The sequence below is a fragment of the Styela clava genome, chromosome 1 (assembly GCF_964204865.1).
Source record: "Styela clava chromosome 1, kaStyClav1.hap1.2, whole genome shotgun sequence".
Taxonomy (NCBI): Eukaryota; Metazoa; Chordata; class Ascidiacea; order Stolidobranchia; family Styelidae; genus Styela; species Styela clava.
Genome location: NC_135250.1, coordinates 24,744,703 through 24,766,357, shown reverse-complemented (window position 1 = coordinate 24,766,357; position 21,655 = coordinate 24,744,703). Strand labels below are relative to the sequence as shown.

Genomic DNA, 21,655 nt, shown 5'->3' with positions numbered 1-21,655 from the left:
AGATGTGATGAACGGAACGTAGGATTTTTTTTTTATATTCACGGTGATAAAACGAATGGCCATTATATGTTCATTTACCCTAAAATATAACAGCATCTGACTGACACTCTCAATCATGCTCTTATTCTTGTTTTTTCATTCATGTAGCGCCGTTTATGGCTACAGGTGTAGTGACTCTTCAGGGGCCCATGGTCACGGATCACTAGGGCAGACTGGTGCAGTTGCAGACGCAGCTGATGACATATAACCTGTATTAAGTTAGATGGTTGCGTATTTATAATTGATAAGTAAGTAACAAGTAATATTTATTCATCACCATGTGAAAATTAAAAACACGTTTACAAAAAACAAGCAAAACCTTGTTGTTCACTGGTGAAGGGAGTCACAGGAAACCTCGGGGGGTTATCTAGCTGTGATGTGACACCCTATGAAATATTGCTGTTCCTGAAAGATGAACAATAAACAATATGAACAATTAACAATATGAACAATAAACAACACGAACAATAAAAAAAATACATTAATCAATTTTTTATAAGGGGGCATTATTTTTATATTTCGAATATTACAAGGCTGTTGTTTGAATTGGGCACAACTAGTGACAAAAAATATTATTATACGAGGGCAAGTTAATCAAGATTTGGACTAAATACTTTTATTTTCTCCATTAGCTTCAGGTTCTAAATTATAGAACATGGACATTCGATCAAAATTTAATATAACACACTAACGCTAACAACTTGAATATATAAGGAATAACAAACATATGGTCTTTTTTCATCTATTCATAGCCATTAAGGAGATGGATTTTAAATCGTCCATTGAATGTTGCAAGTGAATATTTTTCAGTATTTCTCGGAGTATTTTCCCAAATTAAGGTGTCTTCTGCTTTGAGCGATTTATTTATTAAAGAAAACGAGCATCGATGCATGAAATAGGTCCTTTTGGTAACACTCATTGTGGCATGGCTATGGAGGGTTAAAATTCTTGTAAAAAAGTTATGGAATATTGGGGGTAGCATATGATACATCTGTGAGGGCCAAAACAATATATGGTACGATAAATTTCTTTTGCAATTTTAAAAAATGTTCAAGACTTCAGTTCAAGTGCTCTACAGATTGAAATACTAGGAAACATTCCACAAATTCAAGAAAACTACCAAGTAGAAGCTGTGACGAACGAAGTTTTATTTATAGGATTTATAGGACAGCTTTGATCTGGACCCAACAAAGATAAGCTATATAGTCGACAAGAATATATGGGGTTGAAGAGTTGTTCATCTGGTGAATTCATTACCATTGGGACAGGAAATCTTATGTAGGCCTATATAGGGGCTATCGCAATTTTATTGTGAGAAGTATCGGCGCTCGAATGATTTTCCGTGTTTATGAGGTGTTAGCCATTTATTTACAACTGCGTGTGTTTGCGCGTACTACGACAGCTTCAATTACAGGCGCTCACTTCACTGACTTACAAATTGCACTGTGTCGAATTTTAACAACGTTATTTTAACGTTGGTGCGTTTGTTGCGCTACAGTACTTTTTTTATATACTTGTTTGAAAACTAACAGACATGCCTCAAACGACTGCGATCTTTTTTCGATTGTAAATTTTTTCCACTGCTTTTGTATTTGTTATATGTTTTCTCATTTTGAATTACTTTTGAGTATTGCCCGAGTGTGCTCACTTTTGTGTGCTTGCAGCTGGGCGCGAATTAAAAATTATTCGCCGATTTTGTATCGTGTGTGTTTATTTTATTGTGTTCTTTGACTGTTTTTAGTGGACGGGCGCGCACTTGTACGTTTTTAACTTTATCCTAAGTTATGCTTGTCATCCATCTATCCCTGCATTTTGTTTGTCCGATCGTTGTTGTTTTCTTTTATGCCAGAGCGACCAAAACAAAATTGATTGATGGATCCATGGGCCAAAAACCAGGACCTACGGCCCCATGGGCCGCGACTCATGGGCCATGGCCAATAATTTTCACTTTTTCAATATACATACATCATGGTTGTTGAATTAGTTAGCTTACAGCTGATTACGGCTTGTATTTACTCAATATGGGGAAATATTTCGAACTTCTAAGGTTGGGATTTTGCCAATTTTGTAAAATTTGGGTAGCAAAATCGAATTATTACAAAGTTTTATAATTCGGAGGGCAAAAATTTGAATTTACATTTGGAGACGATTAACATAAAAACTTATCGCAGCTAAAAATTTAGAATATTGTTAATTTTGTAAAAATGGGCTTGATTCGAAAAATAATCGAATTATTACGAACTTTTCGAATCTCAAGGTAAAAAATGGAATTTATCTTCGAATAGAAGTCTAAACAACTTATCGCAATTAAAAAATCGTGATGACATCTTGCAATTTTTCGAACTTTTTTGGGGTTTGAATAATCAATTTTGTAAAATTTAAAAATTATGGTTAGATGATTGAACTATTTCTAACTTTTCCGTTTCTGGGGGCGAAAGTGCATTCAATGGTAGCCAGAGAACAATATAACATAAACAGACAGAAGCGTAGAAAGCGTGAGCTAACTATATTCAAGTACAGCCATGCTCATATCGTCATTTCCAGTTCACAATGCGACTCATTTCATGAGTGCGATAGTCATCAGCGAATGATGTTCAGTGGGATGCACTTTTGCGGGAACCATAATTTCCTGGGTTTAGAATAGAGTTCTGAGAAGAAAACGTTTCCCAGGTTTTAATTTTGCAACATGAATGTCCGCTAAATTTTAATTTTATGCAGAACGTATACAAAGTAGAGTGGGTAAGTAATGGTAAAGTAGTAATGGTTTCCATTGACCCAAAGCGAACATACATTTTCGAGCGCCTGGTGACCTTTGAAACGCCCGAATGAACAAGATATAGCCAAATACTTTTTGGGATTAGCCGTGGAGACGAATGGAGAACATAAGTTAGGATATATTTCGGTAGAGTCATCAACCCTCGACATCGTGAAGCCGGTATTTGGAAATCAGGAAATTCAAAAACCTCGCAGGCGACCACATATGGATATTCCCCCGACCCTTAACCCCTGAAAAAAAATTCCTATATTTTACTATGGCAATTTTATGTTCACGTCATTATTGACCTATTACTGATTGGCCATTGTAAGGGAATGAACAGGAAAATCGATGTTCGGAAAAACATCAAGTTCATCAAGATTTGGACTAAATAATTTTTATTTTAATCATTAGCTTCAAGTTCTAAATCATAGAACATGGACATTGGATCGAAATTCAAAATAACACCCTAACGTTAACAACTTGAATATATAATGAATAACAAACACATGGTCTTTTTTCATTAATTCATAGCCATTAAGGAGATGGATTTTAAATCGTTCACTGAAAGTTGCAAGTGAGTATTTTTCAGTATTTCTTGGAGTATTTTCCCAAATTAAGATATTTTCTGCTTTGAGCAATTTATTTATTAATGAAAACGAGCATCGATGCATGAAATGGGTCCTTTTTGTAACACTTCTTGTGACATGGCTATGGATGGTTGAAATTCTTGTAAAAAAGTTATGAAATATTGGGGGTAGCATATGATTTTTTAATTAGTAATTGTGAGTATTTTTACTCCATTCAATACATCTGTGAGGGCCAAAACAATATATGGTACGAAAAATTGCTTTTGCAATTTTAAAAAAATTTTAAGACATTAGTTCAAGTGCTCTACAGATTGAAACACTAGGAAACATTCCGCAAATTCAAGTAAAAGCTGTGACGAACGAAGTTTTATTTATAGGACTGCGTTGACTGCGTTGAGCTGAACCCAACAAAGACAAAGGAAATCTTATGTAGGCCTATATAGGGGCTATCGCAATTTTATTGTGAAGAGTATCGGCGCTCGAAAGATTATCGTGATTATGAGATGTTTGCCATTTATTTACAACTGCGTGTGTTCGCGCGTACTACGACAGCTTCAATTACAGACGCTCACCCCACTGTCTTACAAATTGCACTGTGTCGAATTTTAACAACGTTATTTCTTATCGATTTTAATTATTACTTATCGATTTGAATCGGTAAGTAGGCCTATGTTGATAGGTATTTGTCTGTATGTCTGTTAGATGCACGCGATATCTCACGAAAGCGAGATTGAATCTGCTCCAGATTTTGCATGTGCATTCATCATATCTCGGAACAGAACCCTATTGATTTGGGGAGAATCATGTCGTATAATTAGCAAGGTATTAATTTATTAGTGATGGGACACGAGGTGTCACTATGGAGTAAGAACGCTGTTTTGGGAGACCCCTAACTTTCGATCGATAAGTCTTCGGTCTCTGACCGATATTCTCGTTTCAACGTTGGTGCGTTTGTTGCGCTACACTACTTTTTTTATAGTTTGAAGACTAACACGCATGCCTCAAACGACTGCGATCTTTTTTCGATTGTAAATTTTCCACTGTATTTGTATTTGTTATATGTTTTCTCATTTTGAATTACTTTTGAGTATTGCCCAATTTTGAAAGAGTGAACACACTCTTTTATGTGCTTGCAGGTGTATGTTTTTTGTTGGTAGCTGGGCGCGAATTAAAAGTTATTCGCCGATTTTGTATTGTGTGTGTTTATTTTATTGTGTTCTTTTATTGTGTTCTGTTTTTAGTGGACGTGCGCGCGCGCGTACGTTTTTAACTTTATCCTAAGTTATGCTCGTCATCCAGGTATCCCTGCATTTTGTTTGTCCGCTTGTTGTTGTTTTCTTTTATGCCAGAGCGACCAAAACAAAATTGATTGATGGATCCATGGGCCAAAAACCAGGACCTACGGCCCCATGGGCCGCGACTCATGGGCCATGGCCAATAATTTTCACTTTTTCAATATACATACATCATGGTTGTTGAATTAGTTAGCTTACAGCTGCTTACGGCTTGTTTTTACTCAATATGGGGAATTATTTCGAACTTTCAAGGTTGGGATTTGTCAATTTTGTGAAATTTGGGTAACAGAATTGAATTATTACAAACTTTTATGATCCGATGGGCAAAAATTTGAATTTACATTTGGAGACGATTAACATAAAAGCTTATCGCAGCTAAAAAGTTAGAATATTGTTAATTTTGTAAAAATGGGCTTGATTCGAAAAATAATCGAATTATTACGAACTTTTCGGATCTCAAGGTAAAAAATGGAATTTATCTTTGAATAGAAGTCTAAACAACTTATCGCAATTAAAAAATCGTGATGACATCTTGCGATTTTTCGAACTTTTTTGGGGTTTGAATAATCAATTTTGTAAAAATTAAAAATTATGGTTAGATGATTGAACTAGTTCTAATTTTTCTGTTTCTTGGGGCAAAAGTGCATTCAATGGTAGCCAGAGAACAATATAACATAAACAGACAGAAGCGTAGAAAGCGTGAGCTAACTATATTCAAGTACAGCCATGCTCATATCGTCATTTCCAGTTCACAATGCGACTCATTTCATGAGTGCGATAGTCATCGAGCGAATGATGTTCAGTGGGATGCACTTTTGCGGGAACCATAATTTCCTGGGTTTAGAATAGAGTTTTGAGAAGAAAACGTTTCCTAGGATTTAATTTTGCAACAGCAAACATTTGAATCAATATGCGCTAAATTTTAATTTTATGCAGAACGTATACAAAGTAGAGTGGGTAAGTAAGTAATGGTAAAGGAGTAATGGTTTCCATTGACCCAAAGCGAACATACATTTTCTAGCGCCTGGTGACCTTTGAAACGCCCGAATGAACAGGATATAGCCAAATACGTCTGGGATTAGCCGTGGAGACGAATGCAGAACATAGGTTAGGATATATATTCCGGTAGAGTCATCAACCCTCGACATCGTGAAAGCCGGTATTTGAAAATTAGGGAATTCAAAAACCTCGCAGGCGACTACATATGGATGTTTCCCCGACACTTAACCCCAGAAAAAAAAATCTTATATCTTACTATGGCAATATTCTTTTATGTTCACGTCTTTATTGACCTATTACTGATTGGCCTTTGTTACGGAAAAAATAAACAAGAAATCAATGTTCGGGGAAACATCCATGGCACGGAAAGTTGATCCTTCCTTACATGCATTCAGCAATTGGGTTTTATTACATCATAGTATCTAATTGGCCTAACAATATATATGTGTAGGCTGCTCCTGTTAGTTGAGCCAGGGTTGCCATATTGGCTTTTTTAACGCCAAATTTGCCATTTTTGGCTTTTTTCAAACGCGTTTGGCGTCAGAATTTCCGTTTGGCGTTTTTTTGGCTTTTTTCAAGTCTATTCTAGTGTCTATTATTAAAATCATATGAAATACAATATTTAGTGTGTAACAACTGAACAATGGCCGGGTCTATTACCTGTACTTAGCTACTTAACATTAGGATTTCCTGGAGCATCGATTTCCTTGTTTGTTACATTAACTCTTAACCATATCCAATAAGTGCAGTTTCTGCAGCTGCTCAGACAGATGTTCGAGCAGAGTTGTAAACATTGCCTCGTTTTTATAGTTTTGCGTGTTATTTGTCAGTTTACGTTCTGTTTCCAAAAAACTCAACCGCGTATAACTCAATTTTCATTATGCCTGATATGGTTTATGTGAGCTTTCAGCTTTAGTTTGATTCTGCAATTGCAGTAACGATGTGATTAACTACGCTAAAATTACTGAATTAGATATCAGTGGTCCACCTGTGAGCGGCAGGGGGTTAGTTAATTTTTTAATAAAATTGATGGTTTATAAATTTTAAAAGTGAAAAAATTTTCAATAGTAAAGTACGATATAGGGAGCATTTTTTAAGGTGTAGCACAAGTTTAAGTAGAAACATATTGTAGGTATGTTACATACTGACATGACAGACCGAAGCGGCACCCTGTATTGTATATATTGAATTGTAAAATAATGCTGCCCGCTTGATATTTATTTTACTTTCTACAGTTCTATAGGAACTTCACTTTCTATTTGTGTGCCTCACTGAATGAACTGATGGCTCTACATCATCATCAGTACGTTGCCAAGGGCTTAAAATCTGACAAATCATGGGTCTTTTGTACTTAGTAAAATTGTTGGCTTTTTCTGGCTTTTTTATGTCTTGATTTGGCTTTTTTTGATCGCTGGGGTCTGGCAACCCTGAGTTGAGCGCTGATATCAAAAGGAGAGGTGAATGTAGTTCATCAAAAAGCTAGGACGTAGCATATTTCGGTTGGAAATTATGTAAGCTGTTTCTAATTTATACAAAGTGTGTTGAAGTTGCGAATAAGTTCTTCTGTCATCGTTGGCCGTAATGTAGCAATGAAATAGCAAGATATGTGCGGTTTATCGTTTTCTACCCTGAGTTTAGGACGGCACGGGCTAATGTGTTTGTTAACTGTATGCTGCGGATTCAGTGTAGTTAGCGAAGAAACGCCAAGATTTGATTCATGGGCTACCCCGCTACAGTTAAGTCAATATGAACACGCATTGATAATAGATAATCCAAAGTCATGGCGGAGTGCGAGAGCATAAAGGGCGCCTTTATATTTTATTGCCTAGATACAAAACCACATATTTTATTAATACATCCTTATGGGTCTTGTCAATATATTGCGCGTGTGAGGGTATGACCTAGGTTGCTTACAGTCAGTGTCAATAAAGGATGTTACGCCATGCAGATATAGTGTAGATTAGGAGTGTACAACCCTTATTATATGGGCCAGTGGTTTCCAACCAGAATTCAGCGATACCTCTGGTTTTTCAAAAGTTCAGTCCGGGTGTTTCGCAAGTTTTCACTCAAAACCGCGAGTTTGTATTAATAAATGTATATTGTTGAAATATAATTGAATATATTTTAGATTTGACGCTATTATTAAACTTGCTGAATTTTGTTTTGTTGGTATTAGGCTTGCTTTTATATATATTTATAATTTAGAGTAGACAATCGCAAAGAGAAACTCTAGAATTCGAACAGAACGGATATATCACGACCACGCGCGTTTTTCTATTGAAACAGATATATATATACATATTATGAGGCACGATTCCCGGTAGCATGACAATATATTAGAACTCGACCAACATTTTTTTTAAATTAATTATATTGGCATGGAAAGATACATAAGAAGCCAACTTGATCTATCATTACTATCTGTCAAAAAACATCTGCATCATCTGGTTAACTTTTTGCCAGAATTCTAGGTATTAGTCAGCCAGTTCAGCAAGTCTGCTATCGCCACCGTGTCAAACGTTAACAATTGTGCTGTTTTGTGTTGCCAATTTTTTGCGCGATAGAAATCCATCTGAAATACTTTGTCATTAGGCTACCAACTAGTATATAGAATCCTTCGTACGACTATTCTGAGGATAAAATGTTGCGTATGCGGACAGCAAGAAAACATGGACACTGCAGTTACGTATATTTCATCGCTAAATATATGAAATGTGTCCAGTATGATAAAACCCAACGCATATTCTCTGGTACTGGGGTAGGCTACTGTTCGCGAGTTTAATGACTAATGCAATATACAAGCAAATGTGAGATATAAAAAATGTAAAGTGGAATATTATGGAGATTTGACGTAAAAGCGGGAAATTTCATGATAAATAGAGCTTTCCTTTGGATACAGCGATCTAAACTTCTCGTGATGGCTAACTAAATACTTCGAAGCAAAATTGTCACTTTGGAGATGTATTGGCTGCCAACACGCTCTAACTTGCTAAAACGATCTCAAAATAATGACCAGAATTTTTGTGATGTCAATATCTGTCATGTGTGATTGACTTTCGAAATGAAGGAGGGCGTGGTATATGTTGATTTTTTTTTTTAGAAAGCCCCCCTCACTGATGCAATTATGTCAGATTGAAAACACGTTCTTCACCACGTTTTAAAATAATAACAAAATAGTAATTATCCAGTTAGGTTTCGCGTTAGGAATGATTTGAATTTTCAGCACAATCTGTATTCCCTGCCCTAACTCCAACTGGATAATTACTTCTTCTTTTTATTCTGTGCCTAGTTGAGGCTTTTTACAAAAGATCCGTTAATCATATTGATCGTTCCGAGAACAAAACGAGCGTCTTTATATTTTAAATTGCTTAGAACAGGATTTCCCAAACTAGCGTCCGCGGAACCCTGGGGGTCCGCAACGATATGGAAAGAGTTTTTTCGATCTTTAATGATTTCATACCTACATGTGTGAGGAAGCGTTTTCAGCTCTTACCAATATGATGACAAAATACAGGTAGAGATTTGCTGTAGAGTCGGATCTACGAGTTTGATCGTCACAAATTGCTCCGAGAATCGATAAATTGTGCAGTGAAAAGCAACTTCATACATCACATTAACGCCGTTTTGGGGTACGCCCGAAGTAAGTGAACCAATAGGGCGGACACCGGAACGTAGTATGTGTACCATTAGGGTTAGGCCATAATTTTATTTCAATTTTCCTTATTTTAGTTCTATTACGAGTTCGAGGACTAGCCAAGTGCCACTCCCGTAGTTTTTGTACCTGAAATTAGGGCCTAACCTGGTACACATACTACGTTCCGGTGTCCGCCATCTTGGTGCACATAGTTCTGGAGTACCCGGCTATTCTGGGACCAAAATGTTGTGCAGGCGGACAGCAAGAAAGTATGTAATAATAACATTGATAGTAGCAAGTTTTGTTACAATTTATTTCCATTGGATAAAACAATTTAAACTTCTCGTGACGGCTAATACTTCGAATCAAAATTGTCACTTTAAATAGGTATGGATGCCAACATGCTCTAACTAGATATAACGATTTCAAAATTAGAATCAGAATTTTTATTGGGTTGGGGGCATATAAATTCAATGCTTGAGCAGTTTATTTTGAGCATGGACAGCGGTTGGATTCGTTTTTTTGTATCGAACACACCAACAACAGGTTCCCTCATTTCATGTATGTATATGTGTTACGAAATAAGGTGCATTAACCGATTAACGTGGCGTGCTTTTCATCAGGGGTCGGCAACCTTTTGTCGCTCGCGGGTCACAATTAAGGGTAGCAAGTCATTGGCGGGCCGCACATATATTTAGAAAGTTGAAAACCAAACGGATGATATATATATACTTTTTATAATAAAAATCAATGAGTCGGAGTGTTTCAATACTAACGTTGACCCACGTTTACTGGTGTTTCTGACACAGAAGGAAATCTGTATACGTACCAGTAGCTTTTGTATTTATTAATATGGGAATTCATATACCGGCGTCTTATGTATTCCGGAATATCAAGTCATAATGCTAGCAGACATAGCACAGAAATTGATTACATCAAAGCGGAACACATTATTCCGTTCCTACGTGGAAACGGAACAGTGAATTTGAACTGAAATCATATCAGCTCTTGCTGTTCGGAATAGCGTGTTAGTGTTTGTCTTCAGCGAATCGGTTTTGTTGTCATAAATAGTCAAAGTTTCGATAGAGATAGCGAACAGTCGTATATTATAAAAGATGGTATTTGCATTTTAAAAATCAAAAAAAAACCTAAGCGAATATGATGCCACAAAGCCAAGGGCTTGTTCGGAATGTATGACATCATAGTGTCTTCCTGGTCATATGGCATATCAATTTGTGTGGGATGCTGTTAGACGTACGGTAGCAATACGATGCAGCATTTTGTTCAAAATTAAGTAAACTGTTCCTAATGAATTTAAAGTGTGTAAATGTTGCAAAAAAGTTGTTTTCTGTCATCCTAAGTCGTAGTCTGGCGGTTAGATAGCAGGGCAATGTGACAAATTTTAGTACGACACAGTATTCCTCAGCAAGAATGATCAGGTTTTGTGTCGTCGTATTACGATGTTGAATATTACCAAATGACTGTTAATCATTATTCAACGTGATACGCGCGTTGTCAACTTGGCATTTTCGTATATCTGACCTGGTAGTTGGAATCTCATTCGTGTATTCGCACATACCGTTTTTCCCCGAAAATGAAAACCAAGCCTGAAGGTAACACCTAGCCGAAATTTTAAAAGTGATTTTTATTATAAGTTTTTCCCTTAAAGTAAGGCCCAGTCGATAGCACGCATTTTTTTTTTTTGATCTAATCGATAGCTAAAAATCTCTTCTACATGTTTTAAATGATTAATCTGAAACGCGTGAGAGAGGAAAGGCTTCAATGGTCTTAATAATCTATGTTTAGCAGTTTTTTTTTAAATGAAAAACGTGTTATTTATAAGTAAATGGATATCGGAAAAACGATGTATGGTTTTGAGTTTTTTGTGACACCGTCGACACTGAACTAAATCAAGAACGAATAAATTCAATTCTTCAACTGTTTGCAGATCTTGTTGTGGTGCTTTGGCACTATAGGCTACAAATCAGTATATAGTAGGTAGGTAACTCATTGTACGGCTATTCTGGGACTAAAATGTTGTGCAGGCGGACAGCAAGAAAATATGTGATAATAACATTGATAGTAGCAAGTTTTGTTACAATTTATTTCCATTGGATTTCCTTAATGAATATTCACAGAGATATTTCCGTTTCTGCTTCGTCGGTCATTCCTGACGTTTCTGGAAAAAACAGCAAGCAAAATGCGTCGATCCAATATACAGATGTGCTGAAACCCGATCAAATGAATCAATATGACCGGGGGAAAATATTGGGAATCATAGACGCACCAGATCTTATCAGAGAAACGGATGAACTTCGGCCACTAGCAAACTATATTTTGCAACCTCGGAATATATTAATTGCTGATATTAAATTTCCTGCAGCTGAGAAATGTAAGTTTTATTGCTGTTACTGATAATTTCATTATGAATATAAATAGTATTTAGAATTTATTACTGGGGTACAGTTCACGATTTTTACGACTTAGGGCAGTAGTTCTTAAAACTTTTTTTTAACCCCTGAAATATTTTTCTGATTAGTGCGGACCCCATCGGGGACTAGTCTAAAAAAAAAATTAAAACTGTGAAAATGCCTAAATCTCACATCAAATATTTAATGTGAAGGATATGTCTAAATCAAGATTCAGTGTGTCCTACAACTGGCTATTTACTACCGATATTCTATATTCAGTCCATTTCTTCGTTATATAGCATGATGGGTGGGCATGGTTTTTGGACCAGGGGCCAAAAACTTGCCCACCTAGACTGGTGGGCCATGTGAGTGTGACGTAAAAAGTTACATTTCAGGAACAATATTTACAGTGTTACAAAACAGAAGTGGAAAACAATGGGCCTCGTCCAAAACTAAATTTAATCGCAATCTCAACAAATTCCTTAAGCTATTTTCTAGCTAAAATATCAAAATTTGGTTTTAGTTTAGTTGTGGCAACATCAAGCGGGCCAGATTGAATTACTCATCTGGCCCGTGGTCCGTAGTTTGCCCATGTCAGTTATATGGCATCAGTTTTCGCAAACATATCATTAATTCCCTAATCCCCAAAACTTTTATTTACGTTAAACTAAGCCATAATTTAGCCACTATATCACACTCAATTTCAGGGAATACTGATTATACGGTAACCTATGTTGCCTAATGGCAAATAATTTGCAAAATTTGTCGGTATTCTGGGATTCTGCATGATCACAATTTCGTAATGTATGCTGAATTAATTGATCTGTGTGCACCAGTTTATACACCATTCTGTTTTCAAACTCGCAGTTTATATTTGTTTTTAAATGCAAAGCCAATATAAACTATATCACACGTTTTTTCCATGCAGCATCCCTAACAATTGCCTGACATATGTGACGTCACATGTGGGCTCCGATAGATAATATAGCAAGACGGTAAAATGAGTGCGAGAATAAACTGTTATGCCAGATGTTAGGATTGAATACTGAATAGGTTAAAATCGTGCGACAAGCAGAAATATCAGCAATCCCTCAAAAAGTGTTTTCAATTTATGCTCATCGTGTACTGGGTACTGGGACAATTTCATTTCGTTCTTAAAATTTCCACTGATCGTTCACGGACCCACAAGTCCCACATAGAACTATTTCTCCGACTTCTTGGGGGTTCGCGGACCCCAGTTTCAGAGTCCCTGCCTCATGCAATATATATACCAGCAAACGAGAGATCTCAAAATGTAAAGTGTAATATTTCTGAAATTTTGACGGCGCAGCAAGATATTTTATGATAAATAGAGCTTTGCCTTGAATAACACAATCTAAACTCGAGAACGGCTGCGAAAAATATGGCCCAGTTTTTCGTGACGGCTAGAACGTGCTCTCGCAACCTACTGAATCACACACTGGTTATAAGCCGTGCTTCAACGCTCACATTGACCCACGTTTACTGGTGTTTCTGACACAGATAAAATTCTAAATACGTATAGAAGCTTTTCGTACTCATTTAAATGGGGGAATTTATACGCGGGCGTCTTATCTAATCCGGAATATCATGTCATATTACTGCAGACATAACGCCGAAATTGATTACATACAAGCGAAACACATCATTGAGCTCCTACGTGGTAATGGAACAGTAATACTTTGAACTAAAATTATATCAGCTTTGGACCTCCTGAAGTATGCGCACCAAGATGTCGCACAACCTGAACCTTAACCTGGTACACAACCAGAGTTCAGGTTGTTCGCCATCTTGGTGCGCATACTTCATGAGTACATAAACTTTTTCTACCGTGTTTCCCCAAAAATAAAACTGAGTCTTATTTCAAATTTCTGTCGAAAAATAACACTAGGGCTTATTTTCATGGTAGGTCGTATATTTCGATTTATCAAAAACAAAATACAAAGTAGATTTTCAAATATACAAAATATGAAAAACAATATCCATTAACTTATAAATAACACGTTTTATTCAAAATAACTGCAAATTAGATTATTAATCATTTAAAACGTGCGGGAGAGATTTCTTGCTATCGCTTAGGTAAAAAAAAATCGCGTTGTTGACTACGTCTTATTTTAAAAGGTGGGCTTATATTAAAATCATTTTCCAAAATTCAGGCTAGGTCTTATTTTTGGGTGAACACGGTACTTGAAATACCAAATTCGTATTGAATACACGAATCGGATATGTCAAACAACATGCCATAGTGTTTGTCATCAGCGATTCGGTTTTATTGTCATAAATATTTAATTTTGGATAGAGATTGCAACAGTCGTATTTACTCGTATATCATAAAAAAGGCATTTAAAAAGTATCCCATATGACATATCAGTTTGAATAGGCTGCTGCTGTTAGTCGTAGCAATACGAGAAAGCACTTTTAAAATTAATTAAGTAAGCTACTCCTAATATATTAAAGTGTGTTGTCGTTCAGAAAAGTTGTTTTCTGTCATCATAAGTCATAGTCTAGCAATTAGATAGCAGGAATAGACAAGATTTGTCTCGCTTTGATTTCATAGGCAAGCCTTTTCACGATGGCAGTTATGTTAGTAAGAACAGCAAATCTGTTAATTATAAATCAAAGACATAAGCGTGTTGATAGTTCATGCGGACTAATGTAGACTTGTATAACCACCTGCGGGTAAAATGACATTTTTTGCATTCGCCTGTGGTATATTTTCATTGGTGCATCTACGTGTGTGCCGTTATCGCGCATTGCCAAGGTTTATGCGATGCCATCGGCACTGAACTAAATTACTATTTGCAGGACTTGTTACGCTACTTCGGCACTAAAGTGCTTTAGCTAGTTTTAGCCTAAGGTTATCATTGAAATAACATGTGGAGTAGGCAGACAACAATAAAATATGTTATATTATCAATGATAATAGCAAGTTTCGTTACAATTTATCTACAATGGATTTCGTCAATGAATATTATCCACAGTGGATTTGCTGTTTCGGCTACGTTGGGAAACGAGGCTATTTCTGAAAACAACAGCACACAAAATGCGTCGATCCAATCTACAATTAGGCAGGAAAGCGATCGAATTAATAAGTATGACTTGAAAAAGGTATTGCGAGTCCTGAACTCTTCAGTGCTTATGAAGGATGGTGAGGAACTTCGGCCACTGACAAACTATATTTTGCAACCCAGTAACTTAATTTCTGGTATTAAAAATACTACAACTGAAAAATGTAAGTGTTATTTATTGCTGTTATCTAATTTTGCATAGTAGAATCAAAAAATTGTTTTTATATATTGCAATAATTTAAATCGCATACCACACTGTACGCGTTTTGTTACTTATGCAATACACAGGTCGTAGTGCTAAGTATATTTTAAAAAGACGTTTTGATCAATAAAATGCATCGTACTAATCCTTTCCGTGATTAGGCAAGGTTGACTTGGCACTGCATGTGCCATGTGAATTATAAACGCCATTTTAGCATTCTCTTGTCTTATTTTAACATGCTAAATTTAATAATAAGTGTTTCGGTCAAGTTTAAATTATGGTGTCACTTTCATGATATGTTCGGAACTAGCAGAGCAAGTTTGTTTAAACATTAGTGTCAAAGCAATGTCGCACACAAGGGCGAAGGAGACTCATTTCGGAGAAAAGTCGCTTACGGCGTCTGAAACGACAAAACCTACTGAAACCAAATAGAATTATCGTAATGCACAAGTGCAATTAAATGCGGGTTGACTTAATATGATCAGTAAAAAGCTACGCGGCGAATACTTTTGACATAAAATTTTATTTTTCAAGGTTTGGACACGGGAAAAATACGACTCGTTGGGCCCGAATCGCCGATATAGCCATACATTGCTGCCCTTAACAAATTGTATGCTCACGATTGCTATCTTGGGTGATTGTTATTTATTTGACATGTTGGCTGACTTCACACTTGTATGTGAATTATTATTATGCAGCGATTAAAAATCAATCACGCCCGACTGTTTACTTACCTTCGCCATGAGTGGCCATTTTTGGATTCTAGAAGTCTACACGAGGCTGAGTAAAGATCGAGATTGAAAAGTTTCGCATTCGATTTATCTCATAAGTCATAAAACTTTCGCAAACCGAAATGTGCTTCCTTTGCTGACGTTTCTCGCTTCAGCGAGTTGAATAATAGTTTGTTTGCCAAAGCCACATACAGTACTTCGGCAGAAAACGTTATTTAAATTGTATCGTCTTCTTTGTCACAATTCACTGCAAGAGTTGGACTTGATCGATCACCAATGTGACGTGTATTGAAAGAGAAATTAAATTCCATAAAACAGAAAGACTTCTAGGCATCACTTTAAAGTGTCAAGTTTCAATAGAAGTGTCAATTTTCTCTCGATGTTACTTGACTCCACATACTTTTGTGAACAAAGGTTGAGATTACAAATTGACCGATACTCATCTCCAATCTGTTCCGGAAGCATGGTGAATACCAAATTTCGATACTTCAGTCAAAACATAGCCTTCTTGTTGAAATGAATCCCAATTTTTGGTACAAGTCATATTGTTTTTCATAATTCATTGAAACATTGTGAATAAATGTGTTCATAGACTGCGATTCTTCTTTTATACGTACCTGGCCCGGCAGTCCAATTTAAAAGTTGGATATAAAAATGATAAATCTCCGAGACTTTCTAGCCTTACCTTCTGGAGTCGTATGAATAGCCAGGTTATATTGTATAACCGTTTGCATTTTTCCCCGTGTTCGAAAAATTTGCCCGTTTTAGAGCGTGCACTGGCTTTGAATAGATGAAAGCCTACACTCAACTGGTTGCGGCGTGTACACTCTCCGCCCAACAGATGCATATTGCGTTGACATTTCTCGTTATCGTTTTTTTTTATTTGCCTCCTTCGTTGGGTTGCTATGTAGATAGCAGGTGTGTGTAGCGAAATGTGTAATGTCAATCAAGTGCGATCATTTATGTATTTAAACGATTTCAGATATCTTTGGCCAGAATGAATATGGTTGATAAATGTGGAGAGAAAAAACGTTCGTGGTGATAGTGGTAAAAGTATAAGATTGCAAATACAAGACAACGACAGTTAGTCAGTTACCTGTTACTTCGTTAGGGCAGTTGCAAGCCGATATTATATTGAAACAAATTAAGGGAATTTAAGTTCACGCCTCCATAAACAGCCGTTATGTTTATAGAATAGACCTATAGAGTACAGGGTGGAGTATAATTCCAGATGCTTATTTTAAATTGTCGTGTTTGCATCGATTTCCCATCCGAATTTGTTGGTGTTGATGGCCCAATGTTCAATATCGTCAAGTCCCAATCAGTGACAAAAATTTTGATGTCATGCATGTTGCTCTCTGGTCATCCGTTGAAAAACTTTGATCGGTGAATACTAAGAACCTATAAACTACTTTGTAGTCGAGTGAACCTATCTGCAGATATGGACTAAAGAGATGTTTTTCTCAGCCTCCAACCTTGTTCTGGGTTGAATCTCGAAGTTTTAATTTTATGAAATAATATACTATCAAACTGCAATTTTAAAGTCGCTCGGAATCAGTGGGAGTCGTGAGATTCCATATCCTAACAAATATCGAATAGCAACGAATATTTTTTTTGTCCCCACCTAGAGTGGAATGTAATACAGTATCCCTCCTCGCATAACACATTTACTTCCGTTAGTTATATGCTTTTCAATATTTTTTCAAGCGGTTCACGAGCATATGATTTCATCATATAAATTCAAATACTGATTAAATGTTTTATATGCTCTTAGGGCGGGGGCTGAATCAGTGGATCAGCTATAGATCTTTCAAACCAGTGGAACTTTTGTATCCCATTTTAGTCGTTAGTTATCTTATTTTCATTATTTTTCCAAAACTCTCATTTAATCTTTAGATCGGTGGTCGGCAATCAATGTCGTGAAGTCTGCGGTTAGAAATAAATACAGAAGAATGGCAGTTCGTGATACTTGGGGGGAAATTGAGGAATTGAATGGAACTCGAATCAAAACAGTATTTATTCTTGGAACAACAAAAAATCAGACTGTACAATCGTATATTGTCAAAGAGAGTGAAAAATATGGGGATATACTGCAGATCGACATCCCGGATGATTATGAGTAAGAGCATCATTTCTTATGTAACCAAATCTATGCATCTAAAACAGGGTCAGCAACCTACTACGGCCGGCGGTACGGATCCGGCCCGCGGAGCAATATAATCCGGCCCGCGACGCTTCACACTGAATTATAGTAACAAAACAGCTGTTTTGGCAATTATATTCTTTACGTAATAGAATTTATTGTAAGACACATGTGTACTGAATTATATATTAACCCAATAAGTATATAATTCACAATTACTCGTTTATTGAGCCTATAATTTAAATGTAATAAGACAAATGGCAACAAAACGTAGAAAAGTTGCTTCTAAGTGCAAAGAGTTCAATCGCGCCGAAAATATTCAAATGGCATTTTTTGAGATGCAATGCAATGAGGAAATAAATCTATATTTTATTCGAGAGATGTATCACTGTTTTGATTTTTAGTATAAAAAGTATCATCCGTTCGGTTTTCAACTTTCTACCAACCCTTAATTTTGGCTCGCGGACAACAAAAGGTTGCCGACCCCTGATCTAAAAACAAATAACTGGTTAACTAATCCATACTGGTAAAACCGGACGACAGACCGTAGTACGCCGTATGATCAATGCGGCCTCGGGATAAATATAAAAATGCCATTCTCCTAACAGCTAATATTTTTATATGAACAAATTAACTGAATTAAATTCACATGTTATCACTGAAATATGGGCGCTATAAATTGCATAGAAGGATAGTATTGCGTTTTAGAGATTCCCGATAAACATACGATGATACTTATTATTAGAACCAATAGCCTACGTACTCGTTTTAAGAGTAGGCAATGAAGCATAAAGCACTATTTGATCCATACATTAGGCGCATCGGATTCAAATACGCATGATGGATTTTGAGCAAACATGGATTTAAATTATAAAAGTGCGTATTATGATCCGTAAAATACGGTACTTTAACGCGCATACTGTTAAATAGATGATGAATATTTTTCTCTTAAGCTAACCTTATGCTTATTTCAATCCTAGGCACGTTCCGGATAAAGTCTTAGCTGGAATGCAGTGGGTATCCGAGTCACTTCCGGGACATTGGATTTATTCGTCGGCTGATGATGATATCGCACTGCATGTACATAATTTCGTTGGATTCATCTACGACACAATGAAAAACAATACCAATGAGACTACTGACAATCTTCAACCCCAAAAACTTCCAATAATTTGCATTTATAGCTTTAATCGCAAGGATAAACCAGCGAGAGATAAGGGAAGTAAATGGTACATGCCAAAGGAAACGTATCCTCCATCGACGTGGCCGCCTTATTGCCGAGGAGGATGGTACACAATGCCAGTAGACACGGCTAAAAAACTTCACTCCGTTTCTCGGAGAGCACGTTCACTGTATCTGGACGATGTATGGATAACTGGGATTTTGAGAATCAAAATGCTCATTGTATATTCGAACTTAGAAGAAAAATCTTTAATAGATGCTGGAATTACCGATGCTCCTCTAGCACTTCGCAATAATGCGGATTTAATTTATGGCAAAGGCGAAGATAATCTTGACAAAGTACTCGTCAGTCATGTATGGGGAAATATAAAAAAAAAACAAGTAAATGTAGCTAATAGACTTAGAAATATATGGATCGCTTGGACCAAAAAACAGCCATTATTACTGGTAAAGAACCCGAAAACTCAGAACATTAAAATTGACAATCAGAAAGGAGACGAGTAGATTGCAAGTCTTTAGATTCGAAAATTTATTGTTTTCAATGGTGTTGAAGCCGGACGCAAAATTTTGATTTTGCCGTAGTCGGGATTTCAACATTTTGCTGGTCACAATTGAAGTTCAAATTTTGACAGAACTTCAAAAGGCTTCAAATGTACTGAGCATTTTCAACAGACAAACAAACTTGCATTCCTCAAAGTTTTTGCTTTGATTTTTTTGGGGTCGGAGTCAAAATTTTTCCAATCGCGCGAGAGCTTGAATCGCTTTTTGCGTGACTTGGAGTCAGTAAATTTTACCCGATTCCACAACATGCGGAATAGGCTACCACACTTCGCTCAGGAAAAGGTTTCAAAGACGTCTAGAGTTCAGAGATTTCAGTGTGGAATCGAAATTGATTCTTTTAGGAAAGAATTCAAGTCGTATGACTAATATTCTAATTTTTGATCAAATTGGCCAATTTTGAAGTGGAATATGCATTATTGTTTCGCTATGCTTTTTGTAAAACTATAGAATCGGGTTGTTAGGTTTGAAATATATTTATTCAAAGCAAGGTGCCTTTGATTAGATAATAATATTTATAAATAGTGGTGACGTAGTCACGTTTTATTTCACTATTTTAGATATAATTGAGCATCATTCCACTGTCTAATAATTATATATTTTATGTATAATAGTTTTTCAACTCTATGCTCAGCGAGAGACTTTCTCCTTAAACTGTTTTTTAGTTCATTTTGTTTCAGCGTTTAGCACCTTTTTTATTGTACCTCTTGAATATAACCTTCTTTATTAATTTTCACTAAAATTATTCGTTAATGTGAGATAAAAAGGAAAATATAAAACATTGATATGTTTTATTAGACCAGCGGTTTTCAATACATCATTCTGCCTATTTGAAATTCTTGATGAGAACTTCTGAACGAATACTCAGAGATATTTTTACGTCGCTATGAATAAACTGTTTCTTCCGTTTGTTATTCAATCTAGAATGAATATTGAGCTAGTCTTGTGTGCAATTCGTTTTTTCTACAGTCCAGGCTTTACAGAAACCTAGCTTAACTGTTCACGGCTATGTGTCACATAGACATTTTGATATAGTGTTGATAACGGACAACGGTGTTCAAAGACTCTGAAGAAAATAGTTTAGCTATTAGAAAAGTATTCCGGTGATATGAATTACTCATTTCCTTGTCATTATAAAACTATGTTTCACCCAAACACTGTGTAAAAATCTTCCACCCCTTGAGAAGTTGAACGTTAAAATTCTCCCATCCGAATGATTTCATCCCAGTTGGGAAACCCTGTATTATACTTTCTACTGGCTGGATATTTTACTGAACGGAGAGAGGCGACATCTCATAAGATTGTGTGTGTGTCAGTGAATATTAGAAAAACGCAAATATTGGGATCCGTAGGACTCATAAAACACACAGACTGTAACAATTTAGCAAAATGAACCACATTTTCAACTTGGCGCAATAAAGCTAGAAATATGGATCATTTCATCTTATCGTATATTCATACTATATACGCAAACTTAGATTCCTAATGTTATTATATCAATGACAACATATTCAGAATTAATTGGATTCTGGATCCTTTGCCATTGTTCCATACTGATGACCCTTACAATATTTGACAAACATTATCAGTGCATGATTGCCACCAGGTAAACTCATGTTGATAATAAATGAAGCACAACCGGTGTTAGCAAAACGATGTAATTTGCCGACGTTTCGAATTTCTATACAGAAAAACTTCATCAGGGCATGATATGGAAAGGACACAAGTGGATTTATATAGAGCAAGAAAATAGGAAAAAATTATCATGGCGTCAACTCTAATCTAAAAGGGTGATGTTAAGATAATATGTATAAATAAACAAATTAGCGCAAGTTCAAACAAAAAGGGGACTATTTAAACAATGATTTATACACAGGCGGGAAAAGTGTGGTTTCTTTGTCATTCATCGAATTCTTCTCTTTATTTATGTGATAAGGTTCGAGAAATAGTCTTCTCCTGTATTGAGTTTCTTTTTCTAGTATCCTGCTGTTTTCCCAGTCGATGCTATGGTTATTAGAAAGGGCGTGTTT

At 36.2% G+C, this 21,655-nt stretch overlaps 2 protein-coding genes across 3 annotated transcripts in view; both read left to right on the top strand.

Annotated features, from left to right (window-relative positions):
• Window positions 1-21,655, top strand: part of LOC120334980 (cAMP-dependent protein kinase catalytic subunit beta) — a 126,466-nt gene that overhangs the window by 15,012 nt on the left and 89,799 nt on the right. The gene's annotated exons all lie outside the window — the stretch shown is intronic.
• On the top strand, window positions 11,252-20,539 carry LOC120334955 (beta-1,3-galactosyltransferase brn-like). Of its 2 annotated transcripts, none has more exons than XM_039402471.2 (3): window positions 11,252-11,704; window positions 17,639-17,861; window positions 18,866-20,539. In XM_039402471.2, exons 1-3 carry the CDS (start codon window positions 11,347-11,349, stop codon window positions 19,569-19,571), a joined length of 1,287 nt encoding a protein of 428 aa, XP_039258405.2. In that variant the 5' UTR covers window positions 11,252-11,346; the 3' UTR covers window positions 19,572-20,539. The 2 variants fall into 2 exon arrangements, with proteins under 2 accessions (XP_039258405.2, XP_039258404.2); XM_039402470.2 differs by lacking the exon at window positions 11,252-11,704 and adding an exon at window positions 14,241-14,973.

What these genes read in the sequence shown, in the direction of transcription:
- LOC120334955 (XM_039402471.2), top strand. Translation starts at nt 11,347, where the DNA reads ATGTTGTGCAGGCGGACAGCAAGAAAATATGTGATAATAACATTGATA. An exon ending in ATTTCCTGCAGCTGAGAAAT is followed by an intron (nt 11,705 to 17,638) that starts GTAAGTTTTATT and finishes TTTAATCTTTAG; the next exon opens with ATCGGTGGTCGGCAATCAAT. An exon ending in GACATCCCGGATGATTATGA is followed by an intron (nt 17,862 to 18,865) that starts GTAAGAGCATCA and finishes TTTCAATCCTAG; the next exon opens with GCACGTTCCGGATAAAGTCT.